At 42.9% G+C, this 23,095-nt stretch overlaps 1 protein-coding gene across 1 annotated transcript; it reads right to left on the minus strand.

The window, feature by feature from the left end:
• Positions 1 to 4,561: 4,561 nt before the first annotated feature.
• Positions 4,562 to 21,913, minus strand: LOC140069411 (cathepsin S-like). Its single transcript, XM_072115091.1, has 8 exons — positions 21,762 to 21,913; positions 16,029 to 16,158; positions 14,330 to 14,452; positions 11,632 to 11,790; positions 9,779 to 10,003; positions 8,027 to 8,192; positions 7,053 to 7,155; positions 4,562 to 6,213 (listed from the first exon to the last, which is right to left on the minus strand). The coding sequence occupies exons 2-8, from the start codon at positions 16,155 to 16,157 to the stop codon at positions 6,114 to 6,116; spliced, it is 1,005 nt and encodes a 334-aa protein (XP_071971192.1). The 5' UTR covers position 16,158; positions 21,762 to 21,913; the 3' UTR covers positions 4,562 to 6,113.
• Between the last annotated feature and the right edge of the window lie 1,182 nt (positions 21,914 to 23,095).

Consider the following 23,095-nt stretch of genomic DNA (forward strand, 5'->3'; position numbering starts at 1 on the left):
CATTGTAATTATTGCTGGGGTCACCATCAGTACAGCCCTCAAGAATCTAAGGATAGCTAATAAATGTATTTCATGTAAAATCCCTGTAACACCTCGGTGGGCAAAGTGCAAAAGCCCCCAAATCATTCTTTATTGCCTTTTGAGGTCTACAAATTCAATTTGACACCAAAAAAATAAATATCACGAGTGCATATAAAGATATCACAAATACTACAAGGCATTTCATTAGATAAAAAACTGCAAATAACCAACGGATATACAAGTATAAGCAGCCCATAGTCTTGACAACATGTACTTTGGTCTGATGTTATCTATTCACTCATTATATGGGTGGTAAAGGGAACCTCATAGACTGTAAGCTCTTGTGTCACCCCCTCATCCTCATAGACTGTAAGCTCTTGTGTCACCCCTCATCCTCATAGACTGTAAGCTCTTGTGTCACCCCCACATCCTCATAGACTGTAAGCTCTTGTGTCACCCCCTCATCCTCCTAGACTGTAAGCTCTTGTGTCACCCCTCATCCTCATAGACTGTAAACTCTTGTGTCACCCCCACATCCTCATAGACTGTAAGCTCTTGTGTCTCCCCCTCATCCTCATAGACTAAGCTCTTGTGTCACCCCCTCATCCTCATAGACTGTAAGCTCTTGTGTCACCTCCTCATCCTCATAGACTATAAGCTCTTGTATCACCCCCTCATCCTCATAGACTGTAAGCTCTTGTGTCACCCCCTCATCCTCATAGACTGTAAGTTCTTGTGTCACCTCCTCATCCTCATAGACTGTAAGAACTTGTGCCACCCCTCATCCTCATAGACTGTAAGCTCTTGTATCACCCACTCATCCTCATAGACTGTAAGCTCTTGTGTCCCCCCCCCCCCCATCCTCATAGACTGTAAGCTCTTGCGTCACCCCCTCATCCTCATAGACTGTAAGCTCTTGTGTCACCCCCTCATCCTCATAGACTGTAAGCTCCTGTGTCACCCCATCATCCTCATAGACGGTAAGCTCTTGTGTCACCCCCTCATCCTCATAGACTGTAAGCTCTTGTGTCCCCCCTCATCCTCATAGACTGTAAGCTCTTGTGTCACCTCCTCATCCTCATAGACTGTAAGATCTTGCGTCACCCCTCATCCTCATAGACTGCAAGCTCTTGTATCACCCCCTCATCCTCATAGACTGTAAGCTCTTGTGTCACCCCCTCATCCTCATAGACTGTAAGCTCCTGTGTCACCCCCTCATCCTCATAGACGGTAAGCTCTTGTGTCACCCCCTCATCCTCATAGACTGTAAGCTCTTGTGTCACCCCCTCATCCTCATACACTGTAAGCTCTTGTGTCACCTCCTCATCCTCATAGACTATAAGCTCTTGTATCACCCCCTCATCCTCATAGACTGTAAGGTCTTGTGTCTATCCCCCCATCCTCATAGACTGTAAGCTCTTGTGTCACCCCCTCATCCTCATAGACTGTAAGTTCTTGTGTCACCTCCTCATCCTCATAGACTGTAAGATCTTGTGTCACCCCTCATCCTCATAGACTGTAAGCTCTTGTGTCACCCCCTCATCCTCACAGACTGTAAGCTCCTGTGTCACCCCCTCATCCTCATAGACTGTAAGCTCTTGTGTCACCTCCTCATCCTCATAGACTGTAAGCTCTTGTGTCACCCCCTCATCCTCATAGACTGTAAGCTCCTGTGTCACCCCATCATCCTCATAGACGGTAAGCTCTTGTGTCACCCCCTCATCCTTTATAGACTGTAAGCTCTTGTGTCCCCCCTCATCCTCATAGACTGTAAGCTCTTGTGTCACCTCCTCATCCTCATAGACTGTAAGATCTTGTGTCACCCCTCATCCTCATAGACTGCAAGCTCTTGTATCACCCCCTCATCCTCATAGACTGTAAGCTCTTGTGTCACCCCCTCATCCTCATAGACTGTAAGCTCCTGTGTCACCCCCTCATCCTCATAGACGGTAAGCTCTTGTGTCACCCCCTCATCCTCATAGACTGTAAGCTCTTGTGTCACCCCCTCATCCTCATACACTGTAAGCTCTTGTGTCACCTCCTCATCCTCATAGACTATAAGCTCTTGTATCACCCCCTCATCCTCATAGACTGTAAGGTCTTGTGTCTACCCCCCCATCCTCATAGACTGTAAGCTCTTGTGTCACCCCCTCATCCTCATAGACTGTAAGTTCTTGTGTCACCTCCTCATCCTCATAGACTGTAAGATCTTGTGTCACCCCTCATCCTCATAGACTGTAAGCTCTTGTGTCACCCCCTCATCCTCACAGACTGTAAGCTCCTGTGTCACCCCCTCATCCTCATAGACTGTAAGCTCTTGTGTCACCTCCTCATCCTCATAGACTGTAAGCTCTTGTGTCACCCCCTCATCCTCATAGACTGTAAGCTCTTGTGTCACCCCCTCATCCTCATAGACTGTAAGCTCTTGTGTCACCCCCTCATCCTCATAGACTGTTAGCTCTTGTGTCACCCCCTCATCCCCATAGACTATAAGCTCTTGTATCACCCCCTCATCCTCATAGACTGTAAGCTCTTGTGTCACCCCCTCATCCTCATAGACTGTAAGCTCTTGTGTCACCCCCTCATCCTCATAGACTGTAAGCTCTTGTGTCACCTCCTCATCCTCATAGACTGTAAGCTCTTGTGTCACCCCCTCAGCCTCATAGACTGTAAGCTCTTGTGTCACCCCCTCATCCTCATAGACTGTAAGCTCTTGTGTCACCCCCCTCATCCTCATAGACTGTAAGCTCTTGTGTCACCCCCTCATCCTCATAGACTGTAAGCTCTTGTGTCACCCCCTCATCCTCATAGACTGTAAGCTCTTGTGTCACTCCTCATCCTCATAGACTGTAAGCTCTTGTGTCACCCCCTCATCCTCATAGACTGTAAGCTCTTGTGTCTCCCCCTCATCCTCATAGACTGTAAGCTCTTGTGTCACCCCCTCATCCTCATAGACTGTAAGCTCTTGTGTCACTCCCTCATCCTCATAGACTGTAAGACTCCTATGACGGTTTGTACTCTGTAATGTAGTATTATATTTGTATTAGTCAGGGTCTTCGTTATGGAACCCCCACAGATCATGAGAACAGGGTCCGTTGTACTGCACCCTAAAAGTATGACCAGATCTCCATTAGCGGCTTATAGCTGGATAGAGTAGCGGGGTGCATGTGGTGCCTGTTCTGTTCATTAGGGGATCCCTGGTTCTGGTGATCTGGGGGCTCCCGATCAGCAAGTTAGCCCCTAATCTGTGGACAACCCCTTTATGAACAGTAAGCCTCTCACAACATATGCAAAATATGTACCTAAACATTAACCAATTACTTACAGTACTGGACTCCTATAGGGATTGTTCCAAATTTGTCATCGCCCCAAAAAGGGGAAAGATTTGGTGAAAATTTACATACAGTACCTTATGTGTAATCCACGTTTATTAAAGGAAGACAACACGCACAAGTTCAAACATGAAGGGTGGTCTTACAGGACCCCTATAATTGGGCATAATCGGAACCAAGTTATAACAAAGTGATAATTGCTGTGGGGGGTTACATACTGTACAATGTATTTGTGTGTATTTGCTCCCCCTTGTGGCTTAGTTGTAGACCAATTATATTAAAATAGTAGAAATATACAGTAAAGAAGTAGACATCACATCAGGTTCCATCATTATTACATTTTATCTTATATCTGGTTTGGGGGTAAAATATAACATTCCATGTATGTCACTGGCTTGTTTTTTGTCAAAGGCATCATACTTTTTGTTGGCATCAATTTGGGGCACCTATAAATTATTCACTGAACTGTATTAATTCTTTCTGGAAAGAATGAAATAAAAACTAATTCTGACATTATGGGGCTGATTTACTTACCCGGTCCAGTCGCGATCCAGCGGCGCGTTCTCCGACGCTGATTCGGGTTCTGCCGGGATTCACTAAGATCGTGCGCCCGATGTCCACTAGGTGTCGCTGCTGTGCTGAAGTCTGCCGGAGTTCACCTGCTTCGTCTCGGTGTATGTGAGTGCTATTCTTACGACACAAATTCTTTTTTAAATTCCGCGGTTTTTCCGAATCCGACGGGTTTTCCAACAGCGATTTCTGTCGTGTGAAAGCCGGCGCCGATGCGCCACAATCCGATCGCGTGCGCCAAGATCCTGGGGCAATTCGGCGCTAATCGGAAAATTCACATGTTCCAATCACATGGGCTGCACCCCCTCAAGTTACGCCCCCGCTCCTCACCACGATGTACACTTGATTTAGCTCTTGCCGCAATGTATAGGTAAGTTGTAAATGTTAAAATTTAGAGTAACAAATGATGAAACAGGGGGCGTGCAGATGTAATCACGGGTCACAGTGGTCACTACTGACTGGGTGGTCACCATCTCTGATCATATCCCTGCTCTCAGGAACATCTGAGGCCTCCATTTCCCTCGGAACACCAGACCCGATCCCACTCCGCTTGTCCCGTATTTGTTTTTGGAAGAGGGCAATGACCCTGGTAGACAGCCAAATTACACACATTTTATTAAATCAATGATGACATAAAATTAAGAATTTAACACATCGTTTTAATCATCATCTAATTATTACAGGAAATTCACTGCATAATAATTAACAGAAATCTTGGCAGATGCATACGTCATTCAGTCTATGGACATTATAATGCCTCAGTGTCATGGCACCTATATACTATATACATGGTGGGGGCACATTTTATAGGGGGTTCATCTCAACTCTCAACTCTAACTGCAACGCCATAATGACAGGTGCACTGTGATTGGCTGCTTATAACAAACGCCCATCCTCAAACACACACACACTGGGGCTCATTTACTGAGGGCCCGATTCGCGTTTTCCTGACGTGTTACCCGAATATTTCCGATTTGCGCCGATTTTCCCTGAATTGCCCCGGGATTTTGGCGCATGCGATCGGATTGTGGCGCATCGGCGCCGACATGCACACGACGGAAATCGGGGGGGGCGTGGCCGAACGAAAACCCGACGGATTCGAAAAAACCGCCGCACTTAAAAAAAAAGTGTCGCAGGACACGCGCACTTACCTTCACCAAGTATAGGATCATGAACTTCGGGGAACCGTGGCGGAATTCAGCGCAGCAGCGACACCTGGTGGACGTCGGAGGAACTGCCTTAGTGAATCTCGGCCGGACCGAATCCACCGCAGAGAACGCGCCACTGGATCGCAAATGGACCGGGTAAGTAAATCTGCCCCATTGTCTGTTCCTATTGAGGTAGATGTAAAAAAAACTAAATTACTTGGTAATAACCCATTAACCGCTTAATTTAAATCATCATCAAAGTCACCTGTAAGACTAACTAAAAAACAATATCGCCAAAGTTTCCCGGAAAACAGTGATAACTAAGAAAAAGTTAAAAAAAACTATTTTTTTATTCACCGAATAGAAGAAGATTCCTAATTACAGGTGATTAATAAAGAAAATGCTCACTAAAGGCTATGTCCACTTTTGCAGCAATTTAGTTTGGTCCAATGCATCGAAATTCCTTTAAAAAAATACACGTCTTTTTTGTGTTTATAGCTCCAGTGAAGCTGTATGTGTCTCCATGGTTACAGACTACAAACAAACCATCACCAGGGCGATGAATCGGTCTTTACAGGAGCTTCAAATACAAAACTGACAGAGATTTTAATGAAATATTGTGGATAGTTATTTATTTCATATTTGATGCATTTGAACAATTAAAGGTGGTCATACCCTTAAAATCATTAAAGGGCAAGTCCCCTGCTAGTCGTTAGATATCAAAATTATTTTGCCCTTTCTTTTATGAACATTTTGCAGTTGCTCTTTATGGTCCCTGAGGTTATAATGTGATAAATATACAGCATAGTCTACAAAGAGGCTGGGCCTATGCCAATTAGCCTATACTGGGCCTTTCTAGGCGGGGCTTAAAATTTTGGAGGGTTTCGTAAAATAGACATCAAGTTTATAAACAATCAACTATATCCTAAAAAACTATTCTATAGGATCTACATCAATTAATTTCTATGTAGCTGTGGACCAGCGCCTCTTTATAAAGCCCCTGCACTCCAGTAGCTACATCTTGTGCCCTACAAAGGGCATTTCACATTTGTGGATAGGATGAATAACTTGCGATGCCGCACATATTCCCCCGATTCCTCGCCATTAAGACGTAGCCATTCTCACCGTAGTTCTGTCCCCAACTGGAGAGAAAGAAAACATGAAATCGATGTTAATTACATGTGTTAATATCTATTTTCCCCCTGAAGGGAAGGTAAAGAGACCATAATGTGATCTCCCTCCTCCCCAGGGCTGGACTGGTGGGGTCCAAACTTTCACTCAATATTGGCCCCCAGAGGTACAGTAGTATACATTCCAATTTGGAGAATACTAGGGGTTGAGGGTTGATTTTTTTCTGTTTAACCTCAGTTGGACACTGCAGCTCCATCTTCCCCGCTCACAGCATAAGCCTCATACTGCAATGAGGTGTATGGAGACATTTGCCTCACGCGGCGCCCCTGCTGAATAATGGGGTTGGCATTATCTTGACAGCTGGAACTGATCCCTCCTCCCACAGGGCAGTTTTATTGCCTATTTGCCATTGTTTGCAAAAAAAGGGGAGCTAAATATGGATTAGGGGGGCTCACTGTAATCAGAGGGGGAGCAAATCTGAAGGGGGCCTGACTGTGCAGAGAGGGGTCTGCAGAGGGAGCCTCTTTCTATAGTTCACATATGGAATAAGAGAGGCATGGTTCACCCCGCGTCTCCTATAGAAACTGATGATACATATTAGTATGTATAAGGCTCCCCCTAGTGTATACTAATAAGAGCAGCCATCACTTTATATGCTGTGGGAATGACTTTCATTCCCTTTTCCTTCTCAGCGACACATCTCCCGGCCTGTGAGGATGTATACGTTGATGTGGATGGTGATTAAGATGAGATAATTTCTTTCTTATTGGGGTAGATTCTGTAATATTGATTCTTTTTTGACTAATTGTCTATGTTCATGGTCATAGCAAAAACTCAATGCAGAACTCACCTGTTTTTTATAAGCCAGTAGTCTTTCCCGCTAAGGTTTCCGTATCCCACTGCAAGGACCCCATGGTTTACATTCTGAGTGCAAGACGGATCGTCATAGACCCCTGGAGAGGACACAGTGTATAATAAGGGTCTTTATACTACGGTGGGCTCCGGACATTGAAAGAGTGTCCCCATATATAGGGTCAGCTAGAGAGTTGCCCTTGTTAGGGACTGTCACCTCCCAACAGTCTCACACTGCTCCCTAGATGGCTCTATGCAATTTTAGACGATTATTATAACATGTCTGTGTTTTGTACATTCAACCTAACACCTCAGACATGGAAGGCAAGAACATGAGTGAAGTGAGAGACACTGGGGGGGGGGGATTTACTAATTCTGGCGCATGCACAACTGTCGGCATCGGAGATCAGTCTCCGGAAAGCACAGCCTGATGTATTAAAGTGGCGCACGGCTGTAAGTAAATAATGGGTAGACGGTAATAATCAGTCATGCGCCATAAAAATGCAGACATCAATGAGATGTGCGCCAAAATCTTACATGGACTGCGCCTTAATTTAGCTATCTGACCAATTTTTTCCTGGTCTATTGTGCGCCAAAAATTGCGCCTAAAAATGCCGACAAAATACACATAAATGTGGAGGGTAATGTGGAAAAGTTAGGCTACGCCCACTTGCGCCCAAAAAAGACGGAGGAGTCGGGATAGTTGGAAACATCTGTTCTTTCTGGCGCAAACTCATTATAAATGATCTACAACAATTCTGCGCACACAAAAAAAAATCCCAGCATTTTTTAGGCGCAGATACGATAATACATGTCCCCCACTATATCACTGCCCAGAAGTGAACATTTTTTTTTTCAACAGGCTACTAAAAAACTGGACTGTGCTTATAGACTCCAAATAAAAATTTGAAAAAAATCTTGTCGGAAAGCGGATTACCGGTATCATTCCATCATAAATAACACAGTCCTTACCGCTTTTATATAGGTAGAATCCGGGGTGTCTGGCATCTATTGCCACAGATACTGGACCTACACTGGCCAGGGCTTGCTTCAGATTGTCTTCAGTCCCGGGGCTAACCTCTATGTACTTTACACATGAGGCCGCTTTGGTAGATGGGTTATAATGGCATTGTCCATCCTGAAAGAAAGTTACAAGGTCAGACCTGGCACAATAGATAATGCTGCTCCATCATTATAAACCAGGAACACTAACTCATAGATCCAGGCACCGTGACTGTGGTTATTTCCTTATATTTGTTATACATGGCCTCCATTATTCTAAAATCAACTTTTAAAATTATGCAAATTAATCAGTTACCAGAGTCCATCCGTGCTGCAGCTTCACAGACGGTTACACTGTTTCCCTTGCTCCCGGAGCAGTTAATTTCTCATTGTGCATGATGTAATCTCACAGCAGCAGTGGGAGTAGTGGCACACAGTGGAAGGGGATAATGCTCTTCTACAGTGTAACAGTCTTTGAAGCTGCAGTACAGAGGGGCTCTGTTAACACTCCCCAGAGCTCTTCGGGCTCATTAGCATAATTATAAAAGTTGATTTTAGAGGGAAGGAGGCCATGAGAATAACAAATAAAAGAAGATACCAAGGTAATGGTGCCTGGATCTATGAGTAAGTGCCCCTTGTTTATCTGAATGGATTGTGATTTCGTAGATTTCCATTGATCTGATTTCCGTAGTATTGACAAAGGTGCAATACTGTAAGAAACCTCTGCTGCTCCTATATTCTGGAGGCTGGGAATCACTCGGTCTATTCTGAAAACCTCTTAAAGGGAGATTACCAGCTCCCAAACCACTTCACGCATAAAAATATTGGGGATGTTAAAGGGAATCTGTCACCATTTTTCACAAATACAGCTGGTGACAGGAGCCGTATTAACTAAGTGCCACCCTGCTTTTAGCTAAAAATTGTCTCCAACACCTCCCGATGAAATCAACATTATTTAACCTGGATCACAGCCAGATTTAACAGGAGTCTGAGGGGACATGTCCTGCTTGGCCGAGCCCAGTGGTTCCTCTAGCCACCTTCTTACTATTCAGCACTTTATGTCATATGACCAGATGATTTCATATATGGTCCTAATATTTGCTAAATCTTCCTCATGTATGCAACTGATGACATGATAAAATCACAGCAGTCTCCATGGTTTTCTACTCCTCGCCATCCCCCATGTACACTACTGTGATTTCATGTGATCAGATATATACATGGGGTAGATTTAGCAAACGTTAGTGGGTAAAGGACCTCCGATGACATCACTCTTGTCACATGACATACAGTGGTGAATGGTGAGGAGATATGGCAGCTGGACTCGGCCAACTCCTGCTAGATCTAACTGTATGCAGGTAAGATAACAAAGGTGATTTTATGGGGATGTGAGGGAAACAATTTTAAGCTAAAAGAAGGGTGGAATTTAGTTAATAGGGCTCTATTGGAACCAGTCTCTAGCTGTATTTGTGAAACAGGGAAGGTATGTCGTGAAAGTTTATAAAGTGCCCTACACCATGTGCCTTTACTGTTAGAGTGATATGAGACCAATTGGACTCTTTGAACTTTTCAAAAATATTTTGAATTTCAATCACATAACATCTATAATAATTATTAATATTATGTTGCAATGAGTGGAATCATAGTCCTTATCTTCAGGGCTCTAATAACTTGGTAGAAAGCCCTAGATCTACTTTATATACGAGAAGAAGCTGTACCCACCGTGGCATGGTAAGGATATGAGGCGTCTGAATCGATACCATTGTTATCTATGACATACTGGAAGGCCTGGGTCATTAATCCTCCATTACATCCTTTGTTTCCGTATTTAGAAGAACAATCTACAAGATTTTGGGGACTGAGGGAAACCAGATTTCCAGTCTTCAGCTTCAGCTGCCCCTCCAAGGCACCGACGGCACTGAACGCCCAGCAGGAACCACAGGAACCCTGGAAAGTGGCAACAAATTTGTGTAAATTTACATGTTGATGGTACAAGGTTATGGTAAGATGTGATGCTGATGTCTCCAGGGAAAGTCTTAAGGCGTGTGACCCACCCCAACTGAAGGTGCCACCAAAGATAGCCTTGCATCTAAGAATCCTACACAGAATCCTAATTGTGTAGCAGTATATTTAGAAAGTATATTTAATGTTATTTGGTCACTGTATGGTGGTTTTTCCATGAGCACTATAATGTATATTACCAGTATTTGACAAGAGTACCAGAGGATCCTCCAGTGGGCCCTGGCTTGAACCCCATTCTGAACACTAGATGACAATCTAATTTGGAGACTAATAAGATCTATTTACTATATCTATTGATGCATGATGGGCCCCCAGAATAATTGTACCTGCTGGACCCAATGGGGTCCATTTACGAAGGGCTTTGCTCCAGTTTTCTGTCGGACTTTGCACGTTCTTTTAGGTGTAAACTTCTTTCACAGGTATTAAAGGACACCTGTCATCAGGTCTGTGTCACTAGTCCTGTCACCTCTACCTGTTGGAGCAGCTCACGTGGATCCCATCCCAGCCTTTATCTAGTTATTTCATACATTAATCATTGTAAAATCATCTATTCTTTATTATGTAAATGAGGCTGGTCACATGGTCAGAGGCAGTGATGTCACCCCTGTTACCCCTCCCCTCTCCTCCCCCTGCTCATGTCTGTGTGTAATGTATAGTAAAGCATTGCTAGTGTGTGTGCTGCATCTGCTGACATGCTGCATCCTCCTAATACACAGACATCAGCTACACATGAATCTGACATGTTCTGCTGTAACATGGCTGCCTGGAGCTGCTGTATCTCTCCTATACACACACACATGCACACACAGGCTGCAGGGGGCGCCAGCACCAGGAAGCACATCATTATACAGCCTCACATCATTATACAGGCTGTCAGTCAAGCACTGGGGGTGTGGCTGTGCCTCCCACTCATGAATAACGTGGACAGCTTGAATATGCTAATGCTTCATTGGACATTTCACAGGTCATTTGCATACAGCTTTAGGACCTCATTGCTTAGGGTTACAGGCATGTAGAGGGACAATGAAGGGATAGAGGCAATGCTCTCCAATGGCAGTTTATGAAAATATATTTAGTTTAGGGATATTTTGCATGACGGGTTCTCTTTAAAGAAGTGTCTGCGCCGCTATTGTGTCGCACGTGACCCTTTTGCGGTACAAATTAGGGGGCGTTCCGGTGCTCAGTCCGACCGTGCAAAGTCTGTCGCACGCCCTATGTTAAAGGTGCAGCACAAAAACGTTGGTGAACTCTTTCGGGCCAGTATCAGGGAAGTGTCTGATTCATTATTTCTGGCGCACGTTCTCAATGAATGTGTCGTACCCAACATTATACATGGAAAGTGCACTTTTAGTGAAGTTTCCGACATTCTTAGTAAAAATGCCCCAATCTGTGAATCTGAATAGACAAAGTTGTAGTATAAAGTATGGGGGACAAAACATTAGCGTCTGATGATACAGGGGGTGGATGTCACTTAAGACACCCCGGGATCAGGGGTATAAGCTGTGCCTTAATGCTCGTCAAGTTTTAATCTTTTTTTAAGACAATTTTCTTACCTGATTTTTGACCTCGGTGACACAACCCTTTTCCCTCCAGTCCATAGAGTCGGGCAGGTTAGTCCTGGTAATGTTCCCAGTATCAGCGAGGTAGCTCTGCCTGTCATCACGAGGAGGCAGTAATAAACCAGTAAGCTCGGCTTCTATCTCCTCACTGGTCTAAGGAAAAACATAGGGTCAGATTGGTGCCCTGGCTCATACATCCTTCAATTCTACATGGATTATATGTAAGATACATTTACTATGTTATAAATATATGACTTATAGGCAAACACTTTGGCGGTATTATTTAATTGGTGTTTTACAGTATTATTCATTTATCTACAGTATTAAGGTGTTTAGTCCCTCTACAGTGATATTACTGAGTCACTGTATGACCGTATTATTTTATTCCCTGTATATATGTACTGTACATTATTTAGATACTGTATGTTATTATTATTTAATCTCTCTTTATGGTGGTGCTGTCACAGAAGGGAATAACTTACCATATTTATCGGACTAAAAAGTCCAGTGCGCCTTATATATGAATTGTACTGACAGACAACAGCTGCCTTGTACTGTGCACAGGTCTGCCACCTGCTGGTCATTCATCCTTATAATCCGGTGCACCTTATATATGAACCTAGACGTTTTAGCAGGCATTTATTGATGGTGCGCCTTATACTCCGGTGCACCTTATAGTCCGAAAAATACTGTACAGTAGTCACTATGGTGGTATTATTTAGTAACAGCATAATGGCAAGTTTTAGTTGCTATATGGTTGTATTTAGTCACTGTTTGGTTATATTATTCACAGATATGTCTGTATGGTGATATTATTCCATGACTATACTGTGGTATGAGCTAGTAAGATTATATTGGTCTCTGAGTTTATGTTGGTATTATCACATGACTATATTGTGGTATTATTTAGTAATGCCATTGTTATATAATTTAGTTAAATTATTGCAGGATTCCATCACTTCATATTACTATTATTTGGTCACTGTATGCCAGTATTATTTAGTTCCGATACATTTAGTCTGGAAAAGAGACGACTACGAGGGGACATGATTAATTTATATAAATATATGAATGGTCCATACAAAAAATATGGTGGTAAGTTATTTCAGATTAAATCAAATTAAAAGACGAGGGGGCACTGTCTCTGTCTGGAGGAAACAAGGTTTAATCACCAGAGGAGTAAAAACTATGAGAACTGTGGAATAGCCTGCCTCAGGCGCTGGTCACAGCACGGACCACATTGATGGTTATGTTATATAGAATTGTTTCCCCTAAATCCCTTCATCATCCAATCCCTTCCCTTCCTTGGTTGAACTTGATGGACAAGTGTCTTTTTTCAACTGTATAAACTATGACACTATGATATGTTTTATTCAGTCACTGTATGGTGCTATTTTTAGTCATTATTTTGTGATATTATTCGTGTTTTAGTCTTTTTTATGAAGAATTCAGTTGTTGTTTAGCAGTATTGTTCAGTCACTGTGTGGAGGTATTTCTAGGAACAATATGGTGCTATTACTTACAGTATAATATTATTCAGTGCTCGTATGGTGATGTTAAAGGAGATTTACCAACAAAATTCAGCATCATGAACCAGGGGCACTTACTCATAGATCCAGACACAGTGGGGCAGATTTACTTACCCGGCCCATTCGCGATCCAGCGGCGCGTTCTCTGCGGTGGATTCAGGTCGTCCGGCGATTCACTAAGGTAGTTCCTCCGCCGTCCACCAGATGTCGCTGCTGCACTGAAGAGCATCGGAACGCACTGGAGTACACCGAGTCGGGCTGAGTGAAGGTAAGCGCGTGCCGAGTGACAAATTTTTTTTTTTAAATGCAGCAATTTTTCCGAATCCGTTGGGTTTTCGTTCGGCCGCGCCCCCGATTTCCATCGCGTGGATGCCGGCGCCGATGTGCCACAATCTGATCGCGTGCGCCAAAATCCTGAGGCACTACAGGGAAAATCGGCGCAAATCGGAAATATTCGGGTAACACCTCGGGAAAACGCGAATCGGGCCCTTAGTAAATGACCCCCAGTCACTGTGGTAATCTTCTTATATTTGTCATCCATGGCCTCCTGTCTTCTAAAATTAACTTTTAAAATTATGCAAATAACCCTGAAGGGCTCTGGGCATGTTACATGATTCCTCTGTTATCTGGCTTCACAAGCTGTTGTTACACTGCAGCTTCACATTTCAGTCTCACCCTCCCCCCTGCACTTCCTGTAATCTCAGCAGTAGTGAGCACTTAGGGGGAGGGGGGAAGTGCTCTTGAAGAATGTAACAGCCTGTGCAGATACAACATGAAGGGGCTCTGACAACATGCCCATTGTCCTTCAGGCTCATTAGCATAAGCGTAAAAGGAAAGAGGCGATGGATAACAGATATAAGTAGATTACCACAGTCCCGGTGCCTGGATCTATGAGTAATGTCCCTGGTTTATCAGGATGGATTTTGAAGGCATATTTTCTGGAGTAAATGTTCAGTTACACCTGTATGTGATGACAATATTTGGACAGATTGTTGGTGACTTCATGGCAGTGTTATTTACTAACAACATAATGATCTTAGTTTTTTTTTTAATCAATTCTGTTTTTATTACGTTTTTGGAACAGAGAAAAAAAGCATACAATGGCATATTGAATACGTAACATCATGATATCATATAGTCACATGATAATCAATGAAACTTACCTTATCTGCAAGATGGTTCATGCCCACCGAGTACGAGTGCACACCCAGCTCATGTTCCAGGTTATGTAGTGTAACAAACTTTAGGTTCTTTTCCCATATAATTCTCCTAGTGAGATCTTCTCTCTGTAATAAACATGTGCAATGTGAATATTTTGGTATTTATTCTTTGTATCATAGTATATAAGGCTGGAAATAGAGGCCCCATAACCCGTGATATTTTTGCTCTCCAGAAAGGCATCCAGGCCTCTCTTGAACATGTACATAGAGTCCGCCATAACAACCTCCTGCGGCAGAGAGTTCCATAGTCTCACTGCTCGCACATTAACGTGTCAGTCTATTCTACAAAGATTTACCAAAAAAACACATTTTAAAAGGAAGCATAAGGTATAAAAGAAGGGAGTGGTCGTGGATCCAACAAAAAGTTCAGCCTTAATAATGTTGTATCCATATATAAGCTTATTAAAGGGGTTGTCTCAAGATTTACATGATAGGGAATAAATTTATGCCAAGTCCCCCTACGATCTGCAGAATGAGGATCACAAGTCCCTCGGCCCAGCCCATACCAGCAAGACTTCCAAGTGTAGGCCGACCTGAAAGCCAAAGCTGAAACCCAGAACTCCTGCTAGCATTGAGCAAACCGAGGACAACGTGTGGCTCCCATTCTGTGAATCACAGGAATCCAGTTCCCCTGGATAGGGACTAAATCTAAAATTTTGTAAAACCCCTTAAGGCACCTTTCATTATGGGAAGGTATTCGTGGAGGTAAAAAACGGGACGTGAAACCACGCTTCTCAGAGTAAATAATGCTTTGTTTTGAAATCGGTCCGATTTCGAAATAAAGCAATATTTACTCTGAGAAGCGCGGTTTCACGTCCCGTTTTTTACCTCCACGAATACTGGCTATCTATCCCCGCTCAAGCATTGCCGGGATACTGGACAACGCAGCTTAATCTCAGCTCTACCTACTACTTGGAATCTCTGGACACACATTACTGTATGACTTTACCCTCTCTTTGATGCGCTGTGTTTTTTACCTGTGTTTTTATGTCATTATGGGAAGGTGCAAGAGTCATAAATGACTTAGTATCTCAAAGGGGTCCCTGTCATTGTTGGGTCATGCTACCTTGTATCATTGATCCTGTTCTGTATTGTGCTCTGTGTGCTATCTGGCCTCACCTCTTCCTGAATTATGTTATATAGAAGCAGTGCCTGCCTTGACCTAGAGGCATCAATCTGCTGTATTGGCTGTTCAGCCACCAATCCAGCAATATGCCTGGGTTTTCTTTGGCCGCTCCCGAAAGGAAACATCGGGTCCGCTCAACTCTAACCCCAAGTCTTAACCCCTTCTTGGAAAGGGGTTGATTCCCATTGATAAGCTGACAGGTTAGGCTTTATTTGCATCCAACATAAAAGAACATCCACTCTTACAGACCCTCCTCATCTCTGTATGGTGGTCTGGGGTATGGGGCTGCATTAGGCACATGTCAGGTGGGGGGGGGGGCTGTATGCATTTTGCATTAGACTATTTAGCACTGTCCTAGAATAACACACTAGGCTCCATGTTATGTTTGATATCATCTACATCATCTAAGTGAATGGGGTTGTCCAAACCAGAGAAGTCTCAAAGGGCTTCAGATCACTTTGGTGCTGTGGTAATACATATGATGATAAATATATTATATGCCAACGACGTTCTTACCTCATGATCATATTTCTTGTCATATGTAAATTTCCATAATTTCCAGTGGTTATCCAGTGCCGGGTCAATTAAGGCGTTCACAGAGGCAGTAACAAAGGCTGCAAGCCAGACGCACGCCAAAGCCTTCATCCTGCCAAAGACATATGACATTTGTTTAATAGGAGTAGAAGGAGAAGATCTCAGATACAGATTCAGACTACAAATTCTTATTAGTGGTTAAATATGTGCATGCAGGGCCGGCGCCAGCAGTGGGCAGACCCGGGCAAGTGCCGGGACCCAGGCACTAATAAATAACCATGTGAGGGCTGTTTGGTATGATGAACTAGGGCAGTGGTGGCGAACCTATGGCACGGGTGCCAGAGGTGGCACTCAGAGCCCTCTCTTTGGACACCCGGGCCATCACCCAGCACAAAAGCTCAAGACCTGAATCAAGGAGGTGTGGACAGAGCTTGATTATTATGCTAGCCCCTTCTCCGGACCTGTGATTCATCCTGTTAAGGGTACTTTAGAGGGAAACTACAATAATAATACAAATTTCTCCTTCTTTCTCCTGTATTGGTGTCCTCAGGGCGCCAATACGTTTGAAACCTGTTTCTTTAAATTGGCCTTTGTGAAAAAAATATGGCTTTTGCTTGTAGTTCCGGCACTCAGTACCTAAAAGGTTCGCCATCACTGAACTAGGGAATATTTTAGGAAACAGGAGACTGTTTTAGTTTCTGAATTTTTAATGCCGCCATGTGAGTTCACTCCATAGGGGCCCACTGAGGCTCTGTCGCCCAGGGGCCTACTGAAATTTGGAGCCGACCCTGTGTGCATGTAATTCAGCGAGTGGTAAGCAATTATGTTTTAGCAAAGAGTTTATATGTTCTCTCCCTGTTTGCATGGGTTTCCTCCGGGTCCTCCGGTTTCCTCCCACACTCCAAAACATACTGGTAGGTTGATTAAATTGTGAGTCCCATTGGGGACAGAGACTGATTTGGCAAACTCTGTGCAGCGCTGTGTAATCTGTGTGCTACATAAATTGTATGGTGAACAGGGTTAAACTGCTTTACCAGTCATAGCCTCAAAGTAAAAACTGTGCTGTTTCTTAAAAAAAATCATAAATCCCCTTTTATAAAGGGACCTGGCTTGAAAATCTGTTATTGATCAATATAGAAATTCCCTTTAATGCCCTTTAAGAACATGTTAGCCATTGTTCCATTCCTTTATGCTTTGCAGTGCATGTAGTGTTTGTCATGGGGACAGTGCTGCTTATTATAATGACATCTAGAAATGTTTATCTGTACTTGGAGGTTGTGACATATATATTAGGCAATACTGGATGTCCGAGCAGATGACGCATTTATTTCCACTATATTACTCAACATATATTGATAAAAGCAGAAGTATTACATCTGGAGGCCTGAGATACAGACATCGTGAAGACACCAATACATGCAATTCTTAAGAAATTGTATATGGACCACCATTCCCCAGGGGTTAGTGTATGTTCACACAGAGTTTTGCTCATGAAGTTTTTTAGGCGGTTTTCATGTGACAATGGGATGTCCAATGGGAAAACACTTATTGGTGCAGATTCTGTATTGATTTTCCCAAACCAATTGGATGTTCAAAGACTTTTTCAAAATCCTCATCAAAACTTTGAAGTTTTCATAGTTCACCAAAAGAAGAGAGTCTGTGTGAATATGTTCTTATGAAACGTTTACATGAGGGTACATGACAATCTAGTTCATGTTCAAAAATATGTAAAGCGAACAGGAAGGTATTTAATGTATGGAATTACCCACAGAAACTAGAACTAAGCATGTGATATACTGTAGGTTTACATTATGAAACTACTACTATCTATAGACACTGATATTCACCTACTTCTTATTGAGAGGAGGACTAAAACCTTAAAGGGGTTGTCCACTTTCAGCAAATAATTGATATTGCTTGTGTTGTGAAATATTATACAATTTTCCAATATACTTTCTGTATCAATTCCTCAAGGTTTTCTAGATCTCTGCTTGCTGTCCTGTTATACTTCCAGTGAATGGAAATCTGTTTATAATCATGTGATGGATTTTTTTAAATTCTGCTGCTTTTCCGAATCCGTCGGGTTTTCCGATAGCCATGCCCCCCGATTTATGTCAAATGAAAGCCGGCGCCGATGTGCCACAATCCTATCGCGTGCGCCAAAATCCCGGGGCAATTCGGTGCAAATCTGAAAAATTTGGGAAACCCTTAGTAAATGAGCCCCATTGTGAGGAATTGATACAGAAATTATATTGGAATATTGTATAACTTTTCATTACACAAACAATATCAATTATCAGTCCTGGAGTCACACCTAAAGGAATGGGACAGGTTTTTGCAGAATAACCCCTTTAAATAATCAATGTGGAAGGGTCTTCGCAATATGGTTGAGAACTAGTCTAACTTTGCAAATTAAAACTTCAATCTCCAAGCAAAGTGTGTTTCCAGCTCTAATGTGGATCCATGCATCTTCCAGACCCTGCCATAGTTGTACTGTACTGCTGTGCCTTCTTGCTGACCTACAGAGAACTGATGAAAGGGTGCAACACATGACTGCAGGGTCAGACTATGCAGGGTTTTCTATTAGGCACGTATACTAATACAGTAATGAATTATTGAGAAAGATGTGATAACAGGCCTGAGTCTGACCTAAGACATATTTCTTCATTTTACATTTCTGTACTTCCTGGTGCTACAAAAACACCACCATGGCTGTAACCTGTATGTCTGGTGTCAGATTTACACAAGCACAGCGGCTGCTCAGGACTCCTCACATGCCACCAGTGGATGTAGTGTGGTGTTTTTTCCCCCATATTGGGGGAGATTTACTTACCCGTCCGACTGAGTTCACCTAAAGTGCATTGTCAGACGATTCACTAAGATCGTGCGCACGATATCCTGCATGTGTCGCTTCCCCGCTCAGGTCCGCAGGAGTTCACCTTCTTCTTCCTGGTGCATGTAAGTGCATGTCTTTCAACACAATTGGAAAGTTAAATCCCGCGCTCACCAGTCAGATCGCCCGGCGGCAAGACCCCAATTTCTGTTGCGTGAAAGCCAGCACAGCTGCGCCACAATCCGATCGCGTGCGCCACAATCCCACCGCAGACACCTGTTAAATACCCCGAAACCGCCGGAATGTGCGACGAAAGTGAGCAGCGCAACCCTTAGTAAATAAGCCCCATTGTGTTTATCTATACTGTATTTGTATGTGCTTACTGGGTCAGTAGGCTTTGTCATATATGATGGCTTTAAATACAGACACAAAGCATGCAGTATCACACCACATATTAGGGTCGACTCCAGGTTTCAGTAGGCCCCTGGGCGACAGAGCTTCAGTGGGCCCCTTTGCAGTGAACAAACATGGCAGTATTGAAAATTCAGAGACTAAAACAGTCTCCTGTTCCCAAAAGTATTCCCTGGTTTATCATAACAAACAGCCCCCTCATGGTTATTTTATTTAAAGCCCCCCTTACTCCCATGAATTCCTTATGTACAGCCTTATGTGGGCCCCCCTAGCAGCTGTGGGCCCCAGCACTTTCCCAGGTATACCCTGTGCTGGCACCGACCCTGCCTGATATGCTTAGATGTATCTACTCAGAAGACAGTGTTCAGCTTGATAAGCTTAGATACAATCAGGTGGCAGACAATATTACACATGATTGACTTTAGAGGGAGCCGTTATCATGGCTAGGGGTGCACCAGTCATGAGGTAAGTTAAGCCTCTTGCCTCAGGCAGCACCACCTGCATCAAAATGGGGGAACCTGCCATCTCTTCATTCCTGAAGTCAGCATTGGTGTGAAAAGCAGCATGGAGAAAATAATAACCTGATACTACAGGATTGGGTAGAGGGGGAACCATTCTATAGCCTCAGGCAGCAGAGAGTTTAGGTTCACCCCTAATCATGGCTGTATGTATAGGGGGTCATGTATGTACTTCTGGGGTGTCAGATCCATATATTAGCAGTGGGGTTCATAAACACTGATTATCACGATAGGATTAACTATAGTATAGGTTAATTTTTTTAACCTATATTTTGCGGATTATCGGCTTGTCCTTACTTATTTAACCCATCATTTCCATATTTATCTAGGCTTATCCAGATAACAATATACTTGTCACTCCACCTATAATGATAATAAGATAAATTGCAGCAGTGCTGTAAACTGAGATTGCACCAATTTCCCTTTTATGTCTTTCATAATCAATTTCCCACAAGAACAATATTTTTGTATATCATTTTTATGTCATGGCAATGAATCATGAATCATGATGAAAAATGAATCATTGCTTGTGGTATCTATAAGTTGGAATGTCTGATTATATTATATTACAGTGCCATGTGCGCATCTTTTTCCTGATTTTTCTATGTTTGCATAGTTCAGGAGTACAATGTAAAGCTACATTGACACGATGACGTGCCCACCGTACCGTAGTACCATGTGCCCATTGCCGTCTAGGGGGGACGTGTATATGATATATACATCGGCCTTATATACGTCCCCCATACGGTTGTGTGAATATAACGTAAAGCTGTAGGGCCTTGGTACCAGACTCCCATCTCCCATTTATAATACAGGTGTCTCATATGTTTTTCATTGCATTCCCTCTGCAACAACAGTGGAAAACCTCATAATTTCCTCTAAAACAGACATCTACGTACTAGTGATCTTTAGACGTGGTTATTGGACTCCAATGAATTTTATGGCTCCAAAATAATGGAGCGGTCAAAGGTTCAACTTGTGATTAAATACAAAACCAGTTTATGAACTAAAGGTGAAAAGAAATAGAAAAAAAAATCAGGAAGTTGGCAGTTGATTTAGATTTTTATAATCTAACAACATTTGCTCTGGCATTCACTGCCTATTATCCTGTATAGGTGCGTTGTATAACTACATCCTGCCCTGCAATGTGATGGCAAGTCAGAACAGGTGGCACATTATTTTTTCAAATCCCATTGTAGGGATGGAAAAAAGCATGGAGAGCATGATACCTAGTGCAGCCGTGCCCCAAAAGAGTCACGTGCGACACATTTGTGGCGTGGACACTTCTTAAATACCTGTGCAAACCGTTTACACCTAAAAGAACGTTCATAGTCCATCAGAAAACATGCACACAGCCATTAGTAAATTTGCCCCAATATCTTTTCACTGGTAGCTGGTGCCAGAACCAAACTACCTGGGAAAGGAGAGGGGTCCCTTATGCTCCCTATCAGCTCTGTGTTTGGAGGACCTATAAAGGAGCATCAATGGTCCTTGTATAAATGAGTATAGAGGGGGGGCACACAACTATGAGGATTACCAGTATAACACATGGTGGGTGGTCGCGAAGCCTTAGGTCCCGAGCTACAGCCCAAACCATCCAAAATATATTCCACTACCGTTTTACAGCATCATAGCAAGGACGGATGGCTCTGGTATGTGAAATATGATTATCACGTGGTCTAAATGTCACTGAATGAATATAGTCTGACATCCCATTGCCCATAAAGAGATAAGAATGCCATGTGATTATGTATTGGTCCAAAATAATTTAGGTAACCCCTTTCGCTTACAATCTGTTGCTATGGCGTGAGTTATACTTATTCTCATTCAACATGATTATGGTAAATAATCGGAACCACCTACATCCATTAGAGAGCTAGGTAAGATATATAGATAACATAGATAAAGAACAGACCTATAAATTCTCTATAATACATTGTTTTCTGGACCTACCTTTACGCAGCCGAGGGCTTCCCCTGCAGTTTCTATAAGATGTGACTTCGAGACAGAGGGAGACCCTTCAGTAGAACTTGTCAGTGCGTTTATTACACCTCTTCTAGGAGAATGAGGAAGAGGAAGGTCAGGGGAATAACAGATTTTCACTTTCATTATGTCACATGTCTCTTCTCCAATCACTATTTCCATTTCTGTTATTTCCCCTCTCATACCTCTCCTCCCACTCAGAAGTCGCAGTTAGGAGCACAAAACAAAAAGTTTGCATAGAACAAACATCTGATATCTGGTTACCTATGAGAAACATAATCCACATTATATTTTCTAGGTGGAGGAATTGTATCTGGATGGGTTATGCGCTATGGCAGTTCCTAGGTAATTTACCCCACAGAGTAATAGTATATATACAATGTCCCCCAAATTAATCATAATATTTATGACATATACAGCCCCCCTTCAAATTATAAATATAAAAAAAAAATGCTTCCAAATGTATTTTTAGTGTATGTAGCCCCACCCCCTGGATTAATATACACAATGCTTCTCCTGAATTAATTTAGAATTTACAGGCTCTATTCAAAATGGCAGCACCAGAACCGGACCAAGCTCCGAACAGAAATACACCAGAACCAGGCTCCATACAGAAATGGACTTCTTACAGATGTACAGAACTGAGCTCAGTGCACAAATACAGCACTATACAGAAGTACAGCACTATAACCAAGCCTTGTAAAGAAATACAGCACCCGAACCAGGCTCCATACAGAAATGCAGAATCAAAACTGGGCTCCATACAGAAATACAGCACCAAAACTAAGCTCCATTCACAAATACAGCACCAAAAGTGTGAAAATAAAGCACCAGAACTGACCTCCATACAGAAATACAGCACTATAACCAAGCTCTGTACAGAACATAGGTTCCATACAGAAATACAGAACCAGAACGGAACTCCATACAGAAATGCAATGCCAGAACCAGGCCCAGTACAGACATACAGCACCTGAACAAGGCTTTGTACAGAAATACTGCATTAGAACCAGGATCCAAACTTACATACAGTATATACAGTATCCCAAATGATTTTACATGTTTACAGGGCCCCCCTACTTTACATACATATGGTTACCCCATCATTTATTTACATATATACTATGCCCTCTATAATAAATGGGAGACCTCAGAGGACTAGCTGATCATCTGATTCTAGCTAATAGAAGAGTTATAAAAGAATAGAAGAGAATAGAAGATGTAAATTCATCTAAAATAGCAGATGGAGACATCATTTTTTGGAAACCGGAGTAGGAAGGGGGCTTCTCTGTAAAGTGTCAGAA

Source organism: Engystomops pustulosus, chromosome 7 (genome assembly GCF_040894005.1).
Source record: "Engystomops pustulosus chromosome 7, aEngPut4.maternal, whole genome shotgun sequence".
In the NCBI taxonomy this organism is placed as follows: Eukaryota; Metazoa; Chordata; class Amphibia; order Anura; family Leptodactylidae; genus Engystomops; species Engystomops pustulosus.

Excerpts from the sequence above, each read along its gene's own strand:
- LOC140069411 (XM_072115091.1), bottom strand. The coding sequence starts at position 16,157 with ATGAAGGCTTTGGCGTGCGTCTGGCTTGCAGCCTTTGTTACTGCCTCT. Across the intron at positions 10,004-11,631 it reads TCACCGAGGTCAAAAATCAG|GGTTCCTGTGGTTCCTGCTG; the intron begins GTAAGAAAATTG and ends GCCACTTTCCAG. Across the intron at positions 6,214-7,052 it reads TACTGGCTTATAAAAAACAG|TTGGGGACAGAACTACGGTG; the intron begins GTGAGTTCTGCA and ends CTTTCTCTCCAG.